The 20,187-nt window shown below is 46.3% G+C and overlaps 1 protein-coding gene across 1 annotated transcript in view; it reads right to left on the reverse strand.

Annotated features, from left to right (window-relative positions):
- The window catches only part of LOC140695091 (uncharacterized), a 36,081-nt gene that overhangs the window by 11,012 nt on the left and 4,882 nt on the right, over window positions 1-20,187 (reverse strand). Inside the window, exons 2-5 of the mRNA XM_072958010.1 lie at window positions 17,367-17,526; window positions 16,686-16,962; window positions 14,009-14,289; window positions 13,404-13,482 (exon numbers count right to left, since the gene is read on the reverse strand). Of these exons, the coding sequence (XP_072814111.1) occupies window positions 13,404-13,482; window positions 14,009-14,289; window positions 16,686-16,758 (433 nt within the window). The 5' untranslated portion in view covers window positions 16,759-16,962; window positions 17,367-17,526. The remainder of the gene's footprint in view (window positions 1-13,403; window positions 13,483-14,008; window positions 14,290-16,685; window positions 16,963-17,366; window positions 17,527-20,187) is intronic.

Genomic DNA, 20,187 nt, shown 5'->3' on the forward strand with positions numbered 1-20,187 from the left:
GGGATGGCATTTAAGCAAAGGGCAAGATGTGCTTTCAAAAAAAAAAGTGAACAATCAGAGGCACAAGGAAATTCAGCGCGTTTCTGAGAAAGTGCATGGTTGCTTCAGTAGGACTGCCATGCAGGGCTGTGGGGGATAGTGACAGGAGACACAGTGAGGGAGTCACCTAAGAATATCCCCACTGCAAGCAGCTCAGCCAATTCTCCTCCCTCATCCTGTATTTTAGAGACATTTTTGCTAGCTTTTCTCTTATTTCAAGTAACAGTACTTTAGTTACACATCTGATCATCTGCATCAGACCACATTAGCTCCAAGCCACAGAAAATCATTCACTGACCGGAGCAGCTCCAAGACATAACATTGATGGACCAGGGAGTCCTGCAGCATCCCATCCTGCAGGCACAAACCACACATGTTCCCTGGTGATGTCCGGAAAGTAAAATGCATGGAAATATCTCACTGCTGCTGCACGACATCTGCCCACAAATTGCCCCCAAATCATGCTGGCACAGCACTACTCAACCCTCGCACTACCCCCCCAAAAAAAAAAAAAAAGAGAGAGAGAGAAAAGAAAAGAAAAGAGAAAAAAAGAAAAGAAAAGAAAATATAAGAAAAGAAAAGAATAAAGCTAAGAAAGCAAATTTAGGCTCTTCCATTGAAAACCAGCAACCATCACTGCCAGTATCTGAGCTGGAATGATCCTGACTTCAAAAACCACTGTGCAGTTACTATTCAAATGTGACAGACATATATGTATTTCACTTAGATGATATTACAATAGGATTTTTCTTTTCAAAATTTCCAGTTGCAACAATAGCACAAGAAAGTTTATGTTTCATTTTTTAAAAAAAATCAATTATTTTCCACTTTGTTAATTTTGAATCTATTATTATTTTATAAAGGGAGCTATGCTGCAGATTATAAACCAAATATCTGGCTTCTGCAAACAAGACCTATATGACTTCACTATTTCAGAGCAAGCTTTAATGATGCTTTCAAATTGGGGGCGCTCACTAACAGCTCTTTAAATACTGTCAAAGATGTGCTATTATGTAATGCAAAGGGTCTACCTACACATCAACTCAGAAACCAAAGAAACTACACGAAAGCCTTAGTTTATCATTTTAAAATATTCCTATTATTTTGAATATTAAATTTCTTAAAAGATAAGATATTTTTTGAGAAAGACATCAGTTGTATTAAATTTCCTCTCACCAAGAAAGCAATCTTTATCAAGAATTACTACCCCTATGAAAATCCAAAAGACAGGACGTTTCTAGCTAAGTTAACTTACAGATCTCAACACAAGCCTAAATCCTATCTGCTCTCACTTGAACGAGCCCAGCAAAGTCCTGGGCTACTCTGGAACTTAGCTCTTCTGTTCCATATGTTGGCAGAGCTAAGATCATCACACAAGGCAGGGAAGGAGAGAAGAGGTAAGTCCACCTGGCGGCCTCCATCTGTTTACTTCCAGCCACAAGGTGTCGCTAGAGCGACCCCGCTAACAAGCCCTCCACACAAGGAAACCCGGCATCCACTCTGCCCCTGCGGTCCCCAAGCAGTCCCGACGCCCCTCTCCCACTGGTGGCCTCCGAGCCTGTGAATGGTCTTCTAATGACCCTCCCAGTTGGTGACACCCTCCCCCTCTTCCCCGCTACACACACACACACACACACACACACACACACACAGCCAAGGCAGCCTTCCCAAAGCACAAATTTGATTACATCTCCCCCACTTCAAACCCATCAGAGGCTCCCTGGTAGAGTTCTAGCCCCACCCCCGACCCTGCTTGTCCATCCTCACCTCAGTACCAGGTCCCCAGTGACCTCAGGGGCCCCGTGACCTGCTGCTACTTCCCACTAGCCTCCAGGCTCATTTTAACTGTTTGTCAAGGAAGTCTTCCTTCCCTCCAACCTCCGCACTTTGGATTAGGTGCCCTGCTGTGTTAATAAAACATTTTAATCTAAGTCAACTTCTGACACTGCTAAGCTCTCAAGAAGCAAGTACATTTTGCTTACTACTGTAGGTCCACCCCGTCTCCCCTAGACACTCAGAATTGCGTGTGTTGTGAATAAAAGAATGAAGGGGTGGGACTCAAAAGGACAGGCAGAGCTGCTCTCCTAAGGGTCACTTCCTGCTGACACCCTTCACTGCCTCTTCTGTGTCAGTTCTAGTAAAAACCAAGCTCCTCCAAAGCCCTCCACCCCTAGGCCCTCTCCAGTGTCCTTCAAAGCAGGGTCACCCACCACCCTGGACCACACAGGGCAGTCTCCCCGAGTCCTCACCCCACAAGCCTCCAGGCCTCTACCCAGGCTGCTCCTGCCACCTGAGTCACCCTCTTGATTCCTTCCCCTGGCTGACTCTTACTCTGTCCTCAGAACTGAATGTAGAGCCAATTTCTTCCAGGAAGTCCTCCCTGATGATGTCCTTTAGCTCTTGGCTGGCTCCATCTACAGCAACACTGCTTGGCGACCAACTGGTATTTGTCCACCTGCTCCTATGAGACCATGACCTCTTGGAGGCCACGTGGGAAAAAGGAGTGAGGTGACAAGAGGGGTGGGAAGAGCAAACAGGAAAGTCGCAGCTCAAGTCCCAAATTCAAGGATTCTGTCTCAGATAAAAAGAATAAACTGTTTCATACGTGTGTCATTTGGCTATGATTTTTGTGGCTCATGGAAAACAAGAGCTTGGTGTTCAAGCCTGAAATCCAAGTTACATGCAAAGAAATGTATATATTCATATCCAAAGGAAACCAGAGCTGCTCAACAACACTTTGCAGTTAAAATCCAAAGGAACTTTGATAAAGGCAATCTCCCTCTCTCTCTTTATTTTTATTTATTTATTTTTTTTTGGTATCATATAGTTTTAGAAGTATTTGTATAACTAAGTGATGGCTACAGCCTATGATTCTGCACTGGAGTGTTTGGGGCTAAGGAAGCCCAGATTACATGCACTGTGTAAATGCAATCACACCAACACAATGACAGGCGCCCTAGTGGCTGAGCTGAAGTTCCAAAGCAGAGAACCTTATGTTGGAAGACAGCTCTCAGTAGAAAGTAAGAAATGAAATGTTCTGTACTCAATCTCATTAGCTTTATGAGCCATTAACAGATAGTATGTCTTGTCTAATGAAACCCCAAAATATATTGTCATCTTCGATTTTCTCCATCTGACTGTTTTATGCTAAATTTGGATATCAAACCCTCACTCCATACGGAAAGCTCAGGCCTTAGCTGCAGCACAGTTACATCCCGTGGAAGAAAGCCGATCAAGGGAGAACAGGAGAGTTTCCCTTCAGAAGCTGCTAAGTGTGGTTTTGCACCTGTATGTCATTTACAACCACGCCATCGTCAAAGGAGTAAGACCTTACATCTGTGGGGCAAAAAGCACTGCGGTGGTTCTGAACCATGAAAGAACACTGAGCTTTGTGCAACAGTCCTGAGGCACTTAAAGCGTACTTTCTCTGAAAGGCTCCGAAACTGACTCACTTCACCATTTCAGGTACAACCGGAATTAGTAGAGAGAACATGCCCTTGAAGTCTGACAAGGCCCTGCTGGAATCCTGCTACAGCATTTACTAGCTGCTAAATGAACCAATTCCTTAAACCTCTGAGGAGGCTTCCCAATCTTCAAAACGGGGCTGCCACCGCCCACTTGGGAGGCATGGATGTGAATGCAACACGCAAGTAGGGCGGCCGACTGGTACGTGACACGGGGCCTGGCTAGTTTCCCTCCGCTGCCCTTCTCCCCCTTTAAACTTGCACTGTTCCCCCTGGTAAGGGTGAAGCCCCAGGAACAGACTGCCCGATTCTTCTGTATATCCCCGGATACATACCTTACCCTTAGGAGGTCAGAAAAACAACTGCCTCCTCCCCAGTCACTGTCAATATTCTTAAGAGTCTGGGTTTTTTTAACTCTATGTTTCAGGGAGACTATTCAAGAATTGTTCAACCACCGTTCTCCAGGTTGGCTCCTCTCCCAACGCCCATCCCTTCTTACCTCAAATCTTCTGTCTGATTGCCTTTTGTTCGTGGGAAAGAGAGTCCGCTAGGGTGCGGACTCCCTAGGCCTCCCTCCCTTCATCACAGGAGAGTGTGACTACATTCTCCCAACTCCCCACTCCGACTCCAGCTTCTGAGGAGTTTCCCCTTCTGGACCCTGCAGCCTCTGGATCGTCCCAAGACGCGCACACGTGGCCAAAACCCTCTCTTCAGATTTCTTCCTGGGTGGGCCTGCCCACCCCCCAGAACCTTAAGGATAAATGCCATTGCTCTGAAAATCACAAACGCCGCTGTCTGACACACCAAAGCTGCATGGTCCGGGCTTTCCTCCAAACCAGACACAGCCCTGCCCCCCCTCAGACACAGTCTGCACCTCTTGAGATGAGCTGATCCACTTGCACGGCTGTGAACACCAGCTAAGAATGACGAATCCCAATGTGTATCTCTAGTCCAGCTCCTTCACCTGAGCCCCAGGCTCATAGACACGAGTGCCTCTTGGAAGTCCTAACTTGGATGACAAATGGCATCTTAAAAATGCCATATGTCAAAAAAAAAAGGCCTTATGTCCACCATTTACTCTAGACTTCGATTCCTGGCAGGTACCTCCCAGGCTCCCCATTTTAGTAACAGCCCCAGCACCCACCTAGGTGTTTGAGGTCACATTCAATTTCCACTGTTCCCTCCACCTGGCCCTGCCCTGGAATCAGTCTTGTTATTTCTGTCGCTAAGCCAGTCTCAAGTCTGGTTCTGCAGGGAGCACGATGGAAACCCACAAGCTCACAGCAAGGTGCACTGAGTCACAGTCCTCCGAAGGGCGTTCCCTGGAGGTGGAGGCATCTCCTGCTGCCAGTCACCTCAGAAGGCACTGGATTCTCACAAAGAAGGACCAGAAGAAGGGACTCAAGGATCTCCCGTGATCTGAGGTTTGAAGGGCCCGAGGTCTGGGGGAGCTCCTAGTTAGCTGACACTCCTGTCAGTGAGCAGATGAGGATGGTAGGAACCCAGGCAAGTCTTTTCTCGCTCCGACCCCTTTTCTCTCGGGAGCCACGGGAAAGGCCAGTTTCCAGGGCACAGACCGGCCATCACAGATCCCAGCCTGCATTTGCCAACCCAGACAGCCTAGATTCCTACTTGCGACTCTTACTTCTGTTCTGTTCCCCCCCAGAATGTGATGGACTCTTTCAGAAAGTCTGGACTGTCTCAAGCGAGACCAAGTCAGTGAAGGATGAAGTGTCCACATTTGGACCAGAGCATGAAAGGAGAAACAAGGCCTCATGTCCAGCATGACGGTGGTGGCCAAGCCCTTTCCCTGGGTGAGATGAACCAGGGTCGGGGTGAGAATGCAAGGTCCCTTCACGGCTGACAGGGGTGTTGGAGACTCACTACCGCAAAATAACCACACGGCCGTCAGTGGTGGACATCAGCTGCAACAGACACAGAGTCAGCTATTTACTGCCAAAAAGGGGTAAAAGTAAAGGCCGGTGCAGGGAGGCCTGCACGGCTGCTGAGGCAAACCACAGACCCGGCTCTGAATGCCCACTGGCTGAAGCAGAGAGGAAGCTATGGTCCCATTTAGGGGTCCCTGTGTCCACCAGATCCAAGTGAACCAGCTCCTTAGGACAAGGCAATGTTTTCCTGATACTTAGAAAAACCAGTCTCATAAAGGGAACAAAAGAGTGCCATGGTTTTAGGCCCGCTCCTGCCCCTCTATGAATGCAAAGTAAAGTAAATGGCACTGGGAAGGTGAATGCAAAAAAAAAAACCAAAAAACAAAAAACCGGTGACTGCTTCCTCCAACAGCGTCCCCTGCAGCTGCTCACCCCCGAGCCGGCCACTTCCTCACCAGTGACCGCCGGCCAGGAAGCGCCGTCACGCACGTCACACAGCGACAGCCAGGAACCGTGTGCCGAGCACGTTTGTGTAAAAGCCAGAATCAAGCAAGGTGCTGCAGATTTTGACTTTCCAAGTTTAAATACTCCATGAAAAAAATCCCTCAGCAGCCGCCTAAATCAATTCGCATCTCACTTCTTCAAAACAAATAAACAAAATTAGTAAGAGAGCATTTGTTACCAAATATAAGGACGAACTAATAGGTTCCTCAAAGCAAGGACTTTAACATATATCAAACTCCAGTGGGTGATGTGCTAACATAGCAAAAATTCCAAAAAAGTAGAAAATAAGATGACTAGGATAATATACGAATCATGGCAACTGTTAAGTTTTTGCTTTTTATAGCGATGGAGACGGCACAGAGGGCGATCTGGCTATTCCAATGCAGGGTGTGCACAGCCCACATTTTCAGACCGAACAACATGCTCACGGGGTGGTATAAGGGATAAAGGAAAATAGAAAAAGGAATAGAGGAACAGCCAAAATTAGAAACACACGAGAACAAAAATGACTTTGACAGCATTTACAAGAAATTACGTGAGTGTGATGAGGACAGGGACGCGGGGACGGTGAGACCCACCCTCACCTCCTGATCCAGGGAAGGCAGGGGCCTGAGGGGAGCGATGCTGCCGGGGGACCCCAACGTGGTCAGCGCCCCAAACCAAAACTTCACCTAGATGCGTGTAGACAGCTTTTGAGCTACAAAATGTGGTCGCATTTCAAGCTGGACAACTTTACTCACTCCCACCAAGAGGAACAGGGGAGAATTAGGTTCTGCTCCTGAGCCAAAGCATTGTTTAAAAAATTAATGACTGTGTAATAGTAAAAGCAACAATGGAGTAAAAGTCACTGGAGGAGAACGTGCTTGACCCGAGCTCACTGGCCACGTTATCTCACTGACGTTCAGATGCTGGCTGAGCCCTTATGGTACCAGAACAGACAGACCCACCAGGAGGGAGGTTTAATGTGCTGCTGTATTTTGATGCCGGCAGCCATGCCTGGTACACGAGGTTCTGGGTAAACAATGGTGACAGTGTCAACCACTATGGGCTAAGCACACATCCAGCTACTCCGCCAAATCCCAAGGGCAGACTTCAAAATGCAAAAACAAGCTGGCATTCTCTGTTGGCTCTGCAGAATCAGAGCCAAGCAGTTGCTGAGCAAAAATGTCACCAGTGCCTCCTATGACAAAATAGGAGGCACTGGCGTGGGGCTGGGGCAGGGCTCCAGGCTTCCACTGATCACCCACCAGTCTGTCCAGGGGGTGAAGGAGGTCCCTGCTTTCATTGCACCGATGCACCTACCTTGAATGACGCCTTAGGACTCAACAGGAGGTGACAGGTGAGGTGAACGGAGCCAGCCTTGGTGTAGCACGGTTCTGGCAGCTATGCCCTCAGCAGTGCCCAGTTTCCTAAACCTGACACCTCATCTCCAAGGAGCAGAAGTGTAGTGTGGGCATGTAGATCACAGGGCCCTGTGAGGACAAGTACAGATCATGGCCACGACATGCCTCTCCCCTTCCTTAAGCCATAGAGGAATGTCCGGGGAGGAAGTGAAAATTATTCCAGAGCCTGCCAGGCACCACACGCAGGTGGGACACGGATCCCCTGTGTCTGTCATTCACAGGACTGGTGTGGATTTTCTTTTTATCAATTCTCTGGCATCTTCTCCTCCATCTTACCAACAACAAGAAAGTAGAATCTGACCTTAGAATCACAGAGAATCACAGAGCCCCTCCTGCACAGCGGGCCCGGCAGCACGTGCCATGTCCTCCGACCGTCACCTGTGGGACCGCCATGAGCGCTCTCCAGACTCAAGGCCCGAGGCCGTAGGCCGGGGAGACACAGCTCACCTCACTCTCCCCAGTAAAGGGGGACCACCTCTCGGCAAAGACGTCTCACCCTCTTCTGCCCGAGGGACAGCTTGAAAGATACACAGGGAAACATAGTAGAGGGTGAGGGGTTAGGCAGCCCAGAAGAGATCGTCTGCACTTCCAAGGCAGAGTGGGGTCTTTGACCTAATCACAGGGACAAAGTGAGGACGAATTTTTCCCTGCTGTGTCCCATACACCGTGACATGCCTTTCCCTGCGTAAGGAGCTAATTCGGAAGCCCCTGGCAGTGTTTCTGATGCCCTAACTTGGCATGGTGGCTGTCAGGCAGGGGAGAGGGCCTGAGCCGTGCTGGTGCTGGGCCTGGGAGGCAGGAGACATCGGCTCCACCCTGAGCTCAACCAGCACCTCGTTCTGCGTCTCGGGATTCAGAGTCTCATTTATAAGCAAAGGGATGAAACTGTCCCAGGACAGGCTGTCCAACAGGAATGAAATGAGAGTCATGTAAATAATGTTTCTCAGTTGCCACGTTTAAAATGTAACAACAAAAAAAAAAACCAAGTAACTGATTTTAAGAACAGACCTTACTTATTCTACTGTATGTAAAATACTATCATTTTGACGTGTAATCAATATAGAAAGTAACAAGATAGTTTATATTCTTTTTACTAGACAAGTTTCAGCGTCTGATGTGCATTTGACCTACAGCACATCTCAGCTCAGACCGGCCTCCTCCCCAGCACTACTAACAACAGTAGCTGTGGCTACTCTATTGGACAGCAACTCCAGGGGTCCCCCCAAGTGTCCTGGCTGAAAGAGGGGAGTAAGTGTCCACACTAACCCTAAAAGGATCTCTCTGAAACAAAGGCGGATTTAGTTTTAAACGTCTGAAAACCGGCGGGCTACACCTCCTTCCCGCCTTGGCTACAAGAAAGCCCTCCTCCTTGATGATCCCATTCTGGATGTAGGGAAGCAATCTGTCACACAGCCAGGGTGGCCCGGCCTTCAGGTTGACTTGCCTGCTGTCTGTGTCCAGTCCCACGAAGTCCTCCTTCTCAAATAGGATGTAGAGGAGGGGGGTCTTCTCCCCAGAATTTTCGGGGTCCCCATCCAGCCACTTGGACTTGGGCAAGATGAAGAGTGACTCAGTGAAGTCGTCGATCCTCTTCTCCACCACCCTGCAGTCCTCGTAGATTGAAGGCCACGTCGGTGTGCGGCTGCTCGGCCACCTCCCCATACAGCACAAAGACAAAGAGCTGAGAGTCGTAGAGCGTGGTGCCATACAGCTCCTCTGTGCGTGGAGCTTCTAGAAGGTCTTGGCCAAGAGGCAGTCAGTAATGGTGACAAGGCCCATGACATTGCGGTGGGTCTGGAAGTCACTCCATCCATTCTCGGGCGCATAGAGATACCTATAGTAGATACAGAGTGCCCACTGGGAGCCGCATGGTCTGATCTGGCTCACCAAGGAGATTCCATTATAGATGCAAAAGAAATTCTCTAAGATGATCCCCACGGGTTGGACCACAATCGGGAGAGTCTGGTGGTCCTCAGCGCACTGCATGTAGTCAGGGGCGTTCATGTTGCAGGCGCTGCCGAGAAGGGAGGGTAAATCGATGTACATACTGTGCTGTGGGCTGCGGGCCTCACTGGGATGCGGCGACCTGGTGTGCACCAGCCAGAAGGCAAGGGAAGTCCAAGCAAATCGGGGATAAGTTTGTCCTCAGCGTCTGCACATGGCTACTGAAGCTCAGATCACATTACCCAGCTTTTGGTCTAGGCTTCCATCCCCTGCAGAAAAGGATCATTTCTTGTTTTCTGTTTCCAAGCACCTAGGCAGGCCCTGATGCAAAGTCGGTGCTCAAAACTGCTGAATAAATGAATGAATAAAGGAACTGCTTCCCCACCCCTCAGCAGGATATAATGCAAAGAACCATAGTAGGATCAAAATATCTGGATTTCAACGCCAATTTATTTGAACTCCTAAGGTGCAGAATAATGGGTAAGAAAACTTGCTTTGGGGAGGAGGGTACAGTTCAGTGGTAGAGCACGTGCTTAGCATGTTCAAGGACCTAGGCTCAATCCTCAGTACCTCATTTTAGAAAAATGAAACAAATAAATAAACTTAATTAACCCCCTCAAAAAATATTTTCTCCATTCAAAATTCAAAAAAAAACCACCTTGCAATTGACACAACATTGTAAACTTGACTATACTTCAATTAAAAAAAAAACTACTTGCCTTACAAGAATATATCTGGATTATGGAAGTTTGCAAATGTAAAATGCCTAGGGTACCATTTGCATAAGAAGAAGGAACTGTACAAATGTACTATCCCTCATTTATGAGCTATTTTTCCTTTGGGGAGATTATAACCTCTCAGAGATATTTTTCTCATATTAAAAAAAAAAAAGAAAAAGGAAACATTACCTGATTCTCCATACTGCTGAAGAATCAGATAACCCTATGAAAGCATCTGACCCACAGAGTTTATTCAATAAATGTTTGTTGAATGAATGAATAAACAAGCAAAGTGAATGCTGCTCCCTGCCACAGACCATCATAATGGTACTGCTTGGAAATGCCATGCCCACGTTCCACCCAAATCTTCACTAACCACGTGGGTGACCTGGGCAGACCTGTGTGCTTCTCTCAACACCAGTTTATTCATAAATAGAAATGAGGGCAATAACACAAACCTAAAAGGGTTAGTGAGTCACGAATGAATAGTACCCCAACTTTGCAAGATGGAACTATTAAAGAAAATTGGGCAAAGAGTCCATAGGCCCTCTCCATATTATCTCTTACAACTACATGGGAATCTACATTACATCTAAAAATAAAAAGTCTATTATTTTAAAGAGGCTATTGAGTTTAAATCAGCTCACCGTCTCAAATAAGGAACACACAGTACAAATAAGAGAATGCGCAGCCCATGAGATGCACTCAGTAAATATTCCCACTGAACCCACTGGTCCCTCCAAATTCAGAGCATGAGGATGTGTCCTCGTGGCCAGAGGCCACTGCACCTGAAGCTAAAAAAGCTAATGGTCCCCACTTTCAAAAGCCCCTGCCACCAACCTAGGTCTAATTTTGTATTTGTAATTTTTTTTCTTTTTATAAAATAGAAATCCCCAATTGCATAGCCTTCAGGTCACCAAAACCTGACCACAGAGATCATGATGGCAACCCTCCTTGGTGAAACAATAAAATGAAAAGCCATTTCCACAAGACCTGTGTGTAAATCTACTAGGGAACTTCATCCTGGACTGAGAGGAAGAGGACTGGGGAGGAGGGGGCAATCTGAGGCACACAGACCCATGGGCCACCTGTCCCACGATGGACATTACACTCAACCCTCACCCTCCAGGAACTTCAAAATACACACAGACAGAGTGATGTGGACAATATATATGTATTTTTAAAGAAATTCCGACTCTCTAGCAGGTCTTGTATCTACCGAGACACAAATGGCTTATGTGTATAATGTTTCACAAAAGCCTTAAAACATTACCACCCCAACTTGACACATTAAGAAACTAGGGATAGAGGTTTATCACATTGTGCAAGATTAGAGAGATGCCACATCAGACACTGTATTTAAACCCAAGCCTTTGCTCCAGTGCTCACACAAGAAAGTGTGACATACTGCCCCTTTCCTGCCCTCTCCCTGCAATAAATCTCTGAAGAGTCTTTTCTGTGCCACGTGGAATCACAATCACATCAATTTACCACAAAGAGCTATGTGACTCCTTGGAGGACGTGTCAAAATCTAAAGGGTTGTGATGGGAGGAGAGATTTGAATTTTCTGTTTCTCAAAGGAAACATGGCTTTAAAAGAAACTGAAAACCACTTATCTAGTCTAAGCCCTCATTGTGTAGAGAAGGAAATGGGGGCTCAGAAGAGATGAGGAAAGGGACTTATTAACAAATATTGCCTCAGTGCAGCACCAAGCCAGCCCTGGGCCCTTCTGGGGGAGTACCTGGAAGGCCCAGGAAAATGATTGTTAGAAAAAGGAAAGAGAAGAAGCATACAAGGCCCTGTCTCTACACCACCATACCATGAAGTTCCACCAAATTATCCAGTATTGGGTGCAGCCAAAATTTAGGTGGGCTAAAGAGGTTATAGAAACCTGGAAGTCTCAACCATAGTGGAAATTCCAACATTTACTGTTTTTTTCCAAGTTCAAGCATCAGTTCAGTGGGCGCTCCATACGAGGGACTACACGAGGCCTGGAGTTCTCCCAAATACAGATCTCTATTATCACGTGTGCAAACCACACACAGGCCCACCAGAAGAAAAACGCCCACACATAAGATGGAACTACTGAAACAGAAAAGAGCCAACCAGCATATATTGCTAGCAAAAACGGTGCTGCTAGAAATAGACTCATGGACATAGAAAGCAAACTGTTGTTAGCAGGCAGGAAAGGGAGGATTAACAGATACACATTAATAAATATAAAATAAATGACAAGGACCTACTATATAGCACAGGGTACTATTTTCAATTTCTTGTAATGTACTAGAAACAATCTGAAAAACATTTATATACATATGCATAAGCTTATAACTGAATCTCTGCTGTACATCTGAAGCTAACATGGTAAATTTACAACACTTCAATAAAAAATAATTTTATATAATAAGTAAAAATAAAAGCAACGCCATAAAAAAAAAAGTAAAAGAACACGGTAATCCCCTTAGCTGTAGGTGGTGGAGAACTCTGCAAGCACCAAGTCCACTCGAATACTCCAGCACTGGCGGTCTCTCATTCTAACCATCAGAGAATCACTTGGCTTCTACGAGGTTACTTTTCTCTTCAGTGAAAGGCTACAGTTCCATCTAATGATGTATTGAATCTCATCATTCACAAACCCAAGAATTAATGAGGATTTCCCAGAGGCCTGGCTCTGGACAGATGAAAAGATAGGGTCCCAGATATATTCATGTGTAGAAGAAGTTTATGCCATAAAGACATTAATTCTTCCTGCTTTGATAGACAGATTCATTGCAATTCTGATTAGAATTCCTCCCAGATATTTCATGGAATGTAACAAGTTAATTTATGGTCAGGAACAGCCAAGAAACTTCTTTAGAACCACCACTGGGAAGGGGTGGATAGGTCATGCATTTCAACTGGTCTTTCTGATGTGATGAAAACGTTCTGGAATAATAATGGTTGCACAAATGTGAATATGCTAAAAGCTGCTGAATTGTAACATTCAAGTGGGTGGACTTCATGGTGTGTGAACAATATCACAATAAAGCTGTTATATGAAAAAATCCTTCTTGCCAATTATTTTTCCCTCTATACTACTAGTCTGTCCCACAATTTAAGTAAAACAAACAAACAAAAAAAAACAAAACAAACCAGATTTTGCCAGGAGCTCTTTAGGAGTGCAATGTCCCTGGGTCTCCAACGCCTCAGGTTGTGCTGTTCCTGTTAACACATAGTAGCTGGGCTGGACTAGTTACGGACTATAAGTATCTTTTTAAGATCGACGGTCTCACGTTTCACCCTGGGAGAGTGAATGATGGAGGATGAGACAGCCTCATGCCTTCAGCTCATTTTTAACTGAACCAAGCCCTGCTTTCACCACTGTAATCCCTCTCAGTATAAAAACATGTGACATCAACAAGCACCGCCATCATAACACCTGAAAGTGTTCAAGGTACTTACCTGGGGCAGAAATCCTGATCAAGGAGACAGAAGCTCCCTCAGCACTGCCGCTCCCTTTTCCCGACTCCACCTGGAGAAGCTGGGAGTTACAGCCGCGGGCTCTCAGCCTGGGGAGCAGCGCCCACGCCGCTAATCTGGACCTCAGGGATCGGGAAAGGGAGAGGAAGGCAGCCCCGGGGTCGCGGGGCAGGGAGAGCGGGGTGGGGGACGCGGGCTGCAGCCCCGCTCGGAGGCCAGCCCCAGCCCCAGCCCAAGCCGCCCGCCCCGTCCGGGTGTGCAGACCCCGCCCGCCCGGGACACAGCCCGCCCAGTGGTGGGGACGGGTCGGCGGCCTAGGAGAGGAAGCCCGGGAGGGGAGGACTCGCCGGCGGGAGAGGGGAAGCGGATGCCAGCCGCGGACTGAGGGGAGCCCGGCAGGGTCAAGAGGCGGCAGGGGCACACCTGGCCCTGGGCAGCTGTGGCCGGGGCGCCGGGGCAGGTGGCGCGGGCAGAGGGGTCTGGCCCGAGCAATCCAGCTGAACACACGCTGACTGGCGCCCTGGGGGGCTGTGACACGCCGACCGCCCTCCCGCAGCCGCCTCACCCCTTTCCCGATATCCCCTCACCTTGCACTTCCACAGCCAGAGGCCCCGGCCCCAGGCAGTAGCCAAAGGCCTACAGGGCGACAGAGCTGAGAAGCCATTGGGGCCGATCCCCGGCTCGGAGCTGGAGCTTCCAACCCGCGGTCCAGCTGGCAGCAACTGCGCATGCGCAGGAGGGCCAGCGATCCGCTCTGGGTCCTGAGAAGGAAGGGGAACCGAGGGAGGGAGAATAGGGGAGGAGGAGGGGAGGCGGGGAAAAGTGGAGGGAGACACATGGACAGGAGGAGCAGAGGGAAGGCAGTTATCTGGAATTGGGAGGGGAGTAACAGAGATGGGGAGAAAGCGTTTTACCTCTTGTGGCACCCCGAAGGAGGCAGCAGTCCTGCCTATACACCCTTCTCTTACCCGTCATTGCCCACAGCTCATATTTTACGTCCCTGGCCCAGCCCTCCAGCTAAGGTCTCTGCAGAAACCCTACGGGTATCATACCCGTTGCCCCCACAAGGAGCTAGGTTTACTGTTGCTCAGGGAACCAAGCACCCGCAGGTGTTGTTTCTCAGAACTACCTTGGGAAGAGTACATATTCCCCTTTTACACGCTGGGAAACAGGCAGGCACGATCTCTGCCTTAGCTCCACTGTCCCAAATGTTGGGCTGGCAGGGAGCGGGAGGTAAAATGTCAGAGCCCCAGAAGGAGCAGACTGCCTGAGTGTTGGTGTAGAGTCCCCATCCCTCCTGGGTAAACCACACCCCAACCTCGGGGAATAATCAAGGGCTCACCGTAGGCCCCTGTGTGTGGGAGAGCTGCCCTCAGTCCCAGTGTCCAACTTGCTAGGTAGGTAGAAGTGTTATTCAGTCCAAATTCATTCTCCTCAGTGCAGGACAGGCCAGTAAGTTGGGAGACCAAGTGTTGGGGCATGGAATAGCAAGTTTCTGTAGACCTAGATGGCAAACTAATGTCCTGGAAAACCATCTCCCCAAGTCAGAATTCAGGCTGCTTTCCTATGTGCTTGGTTTTTGCAAACTTCTTGGTGTAGGAATTCCTTCTTGTTAGAATCCTTTGTTCTTGCAGCTATCTCCCTGGGTCAGATCCCTGTAAACCTCCAACAAAACAAACGTTATTTTCTATTCTGCAACGTGTTATCTTTATATGATTGGAAAAGTGTTAAATACCCTTAAAGGTCAGAGCCTTCAGAATAGGCTCTCCTGTATATTTTAGGCTCTAGGCAACATTGTTTTACAAGCAAGAAGAAGCCTAGGAGACAGAGCACAGGGTTAAAGTCAAAGGAACAGATCTAATATGGAGTCAGATTTCTTCTTTTCTATTACTGTGGCAGAAGCCACTTGAGGATTTAAATCCCTTAAAGTTAAAAATAAGTAAAACTTTAAAGGAATTTACATACATTGGTGGGAACTTGCATAGCATATCTGGAAAAGCACACAAAGGATTGTAAACATTGGCATCTCCAGGGAGGCATGTAAGAACAGAGGATGAGGGAAAACTTCTTTCACTTGAGTATTTTTTGCTCTGTTTGAATTTTTTTAACCATATGCATATATTTCTTTTTCAGTTAAAATAAATGTGTAATGGAGCAAAGGAGTAACTAGTTCAGCAAATACAGCAGCCATAGACTCACTGAGTCATCATTTTCGATTTAAGCCAGGAAGCATTGATTGTCTCTCTCCTATGTGCCCAGTGCTGTTTTAAAACTCTTTTATATATTTTTTTAATAAAATAATAACATGCTATCCCTCACCCCTGCTCAGGGCTGGTGGGAAACCACCTGAGTTTTTATTGAGTTGTTTTCCAAGGAGTAGAGATGAGTTATAAACAGAACACAACTTCAGGGCAAAACAGGCGGACTGGTTTTCCAGCAGGCCAGATAGCGATGACGGGTTTTCAATAGAGGCGCACAGAGGCTGAGAGAGAAAGCCTCCAGGACCCTACAGAAAGCTGCCCACAGTGCCTTCTCCATGGCACTACTGAAATAGGAAAGAACAAATCTGACTCCATATTAGATCTGTTCCTTTGACTTTAAACATGTGCCCTGTTTCCTAGGCTTAGTCTTGCTGTTTCTGCACCTTTTGTGAAACAATGTTGCCTAGATCCTGAAATATACAGGAGACCCTATTCTCAAGGCTCTGACTTTGAAGGATATTATCACTTTTCCATTCGTATAAAGATAACAAGATACAGAATAGAAAATAACATTTGCTTGTTGGAGGTTTACACGGATCTGACCCAGGTGAAGAGCTGCAAGAACAAAGGATTCTAACAACAAAGAATTCATACACCAAGTTTGCAACAAGCAAGCATTCCCGCTTCCCCTTTTTAATATATGAAGAGCCTGAATTCTGACTTGGGATGATGGTTCTCCAGGACATTGGTCTACCATCTTCTCCGCTGGCTTTACAAATTAAAGCCGCTATTTCTTGCCCCAAATCCTTGTCTCCTGATGTGTTGGCCTATAATGCACGAGTAGAACAAGCGTGGACTCGGAAACACAAACATACATTGAAAGTACGCATTTGGTATATTAAATGACCTGCTTCCACTCGTATTCCTGAGGTTTTCTTCTCTTGACCACTCCTACTATATTTATGAAAAACCTGTCATGTGGACACATTTCCTTCTCTAGCCACTACCCTTCCATGTAAAAACTGATGCCAAGAAGGCAATGGAAGTTGCTAGAAGGTATTACCTGGCCAAAAAAGAGCAGAAGTGGGTTCTGGCTGATGTTCAGGAGCAGGCCGGGGCACCTGACAAGATGTCATAAGTACGGATAGACAGCTGGGCACCAAAGGAGAAGCTTCTAAACTTCCATGAGGGAATTGTTGGATAGGAAGGAACAGTCCCAGACTATAGCTCTGATCCCACCACGAGCTTCCTGGGCAAGGCTGGGCAAGTCATTTAAATTCTCTAGACCCGTGCTGTCCAACACGGGAGCCACCAGCCACATGCAGGATAATGATGTTATTCTGTAGCCAGACAGAATTATAAATAAACACTTTATTGCAAAGGGTCAGCAGGTATAATATTTAAAAACATTATTGGTTATCTTGCCCTAACAAGTTATTTTTGTATGTCTAGCTTTCTGTGGGTTGTAATGCCTGCAACTAATGTTTCCCTTACAGTGAGGTATTTTGAAATTATAAGTTACTGGACACAGTACACTCATATCACAGTTGAAAAAAAACTGATCTAATTAAGCAAGGTGATCTGACTTAGTAGTTATGAGCAGGGGCTCTGGGGCCAGCCTGCATAAGTATTAATTCTCACTCTCCCTCCAGGGAGTTCTGTGTGAATCTTGGACAAATTATTGTTGCTGTTGTTGTTGTTGTTGTCATTGTCATTGTTATTATTTGTGCCTCTTTTTCCTTACCTTTTAAATAGCGAGGAAAATGTAGACTCTATCCCCTACAGTGTTGGCAGGATTAAATGAGTAAACGTCTGTGCTGCCCACTTCCCTGGGTTTCAGCATTCTCCAGGCAATCAGTGCCAAACGCAGTGGCATTCTCCACTGTCTTCGTCAGTCTGGGATTCTGTAACAAATTACCGTGTGTCGGGTGGCTTAAACAACCAGCATATTCCTTATGGTTTGGAGGCTGAGGCTTTCAAGGTCAATGTATCTGGGAGAGGATTGCCAGCTCGAAGATGGCTGTCTTCCCACTATCTTCATGGCCCAGAGAGGAGAGAGAAGCAAGCACTTTGGGGCCCTGTATAAGAACACTAATACCATTCATGAGGGCAATACTCTCATGACCTCATTTTATCCTACTAATCACCTCCCAAAGGCCCCATATCCTTATATCATCAACCTGGGAGATGAGGTTTCGACATATGGATTTTGAGGGGATGCATTCAGTCCACACATCGGCTAACTCTCCCAAACATGCAGTCATCAAACCTGTAGCTAATTTCAAAATAATGTTTATATCTCTCTGCCCATTTCCATTCCTACATCTACTAACACTGAAGCCCTGCTACATTTTATTTCTTATTTTCCTTGTAGAGGTTTAACTGATTCCTCTAACTCCAAGGATTCGCTCACTCCAGTCTGCTTGACAGCCCTGCCAGGTAGGACTTCCTTAAAACACCTTCCCACTTCACCTGGTTGTTTTTTAGGTGTAAATGTCAGAATTCTCTCCACACCCCATCCTAGACCTTTAATCCCTTACACTACCGCTCACTATGTTATTTTCCTATTACCACTGTAACAAATTCCATTAAGCTTAATAGCTTAAACCAGCACAGACTTATCAGCTTATGGCTGTGGATGTCAGAGATCCAACACAGTTCTCATTGGGATAAATTCAAGATACCAGCAGGGTTCCTTCCTTCTAGAGGGTCTAGAAGAGAATGTTTCCTTTTTTTTTTCCAGTTTACAGAGGTCACCCACCTTCCTTAGCTTGTGCCCCTCAACTTCCTCCATTTTCATGGTCAGCAGCCTTTCTGAACATTGCTCCATCGCTACACCTCCCTCTGATTTTAAACTCAGCTGGGAAATATCCTCCATTTTAAGGACCCCTGTGATTACATTCAGCCCACCTGGACAATCCAGACTACTCACCCTATTGTCTCATCTCAGGATCCCCTTGTCCCATCCCACTCAGGCAGTATGTATGTGGCTGTGACATTCACCTTGTGTAACATTTCCTCATGAGCAATTTATGGTTCAAGGCACTTATAAGTGACTTTTTGTTTTTCTTCCTTATCCTTTCTACATTCAGTTTGTCTGGTGAGATTATATGAATCCTTTTTATTTGTGCCCCTGCACTAATCTATAATAATGTATCATGGGTTTAAAGGCTAACTAATAGACAATTTAGGAGACAGAAATCCTCTAAGATTTTTAATCCTAAAATATCTGTCATCCCTTTTGCCATGTACAGTAACATGTCACAGGTGGCTACCCTGTGGCCGGGGAGGGACATGATTCTGCCATCACACTCCCCTCATTCTTACCAATGTGCTGATCAACTAACCAAGGATCTATGCTCTCCAACTCACTCACTTCCTCCTCCTTTGCATTGACTATCCTGTTCCCACCGCTTCCTTCATTCACCACATCAGGATTTCATGACCACATTCTCCCCTAAATGAAATGGGTATCTTGCATCTAATGCCTGACAGCTGTTCTTATTGTACATGCACACACTGACCTACACATAATCCCGTCCATCTCTTTATTTTCCTAGAATCTTCCAGAAGAATCAGTTCCATGATGATAATGATGATACTGACAATGATGACAGGGGCCTCTCAAGGATTCTGATAAAGAGGGAATCGATAAAGGGAGGGAATCATTGCAAAATTGCCCCAGAAACAGGCTTAAAGGTAAATAACTCTTATAGTGTTTAATGAAATTGACTAATATTTAACTATTTTTAAGACTTTATATCACTGAATTTAAAATTTTAACGGGAATTTTCATTCACCACTAACCAAGATTCAACTCTGGGACCAAAATCTAAGGATTTCTGTCTTCTAAAAAATTGTCCACTAGCCTTTTAAACACGTGATCCTTTTAAAAAGTTTAGTGCTGGGCTGAAAATAAGCAGGATTCATATAATCTCACGAGACACAGTGAATGTGGAAAGACTAAGAAATAAAAATAAAAAGCCATTCATAACGTCTTGAACTTTACGTTGCTCACAGGGGAAAATGTTTGCCAATGTGTGTGTCACATCAACATGACGACTGAGTGGGATGGGGAAGCTGATCTTCCTCATCAGTCATTTATGCTGATTTGTTAGATGCCAAAACAGTTTCCTCATTGAAATTGCTTCTAACAAGTATGGAAGAATTTAGGTTCTACCAAAAGCAGGCTGAACATTTTCCCCTGCTTTCAGGTCTCTGGACTGAATGTCCCCACAAGAAGGACATGATTATGTTTCATAGGGAAGTCTTCCTGAGAAGCAACAGGCTTTTCTAGGGCAGAACTGCAGGGCCCCCCATGGAGGGCTGGAGGAGGTCTAGAGGGGACACTGGAAAAATAGCAGGAGTGAATTCAGATACTGCTGCTCAGGTCGCCAAAGACAGCATTGCTATCTCTAAGGATATGACATTCTCCCAAATTTTCCATGAGTGAAGGAGCCTGTGAACACTAAGCAGGTTGTTAAGACACAGCAGCACATAATTTGCGTGACAACACAATTAGAGTATGATTTGATATTTGCAAAATAACTAGCCCATTGTTCTTT

The sequence above is a fragment of the Vicugna pacos genome, unplaced genomic scaffold (genome assembly GCF_048564905.1).
Source record: "Vicugna pacos unplaced genomic scaffold, VicPac4 scaffold_134, whole genome shotgun sequence".
NCBI lineage: Eukaryota > Metazoa > Chordata > Mammalia > Artiodactyla > Camelidae > Vicugna > Vicugna pacos.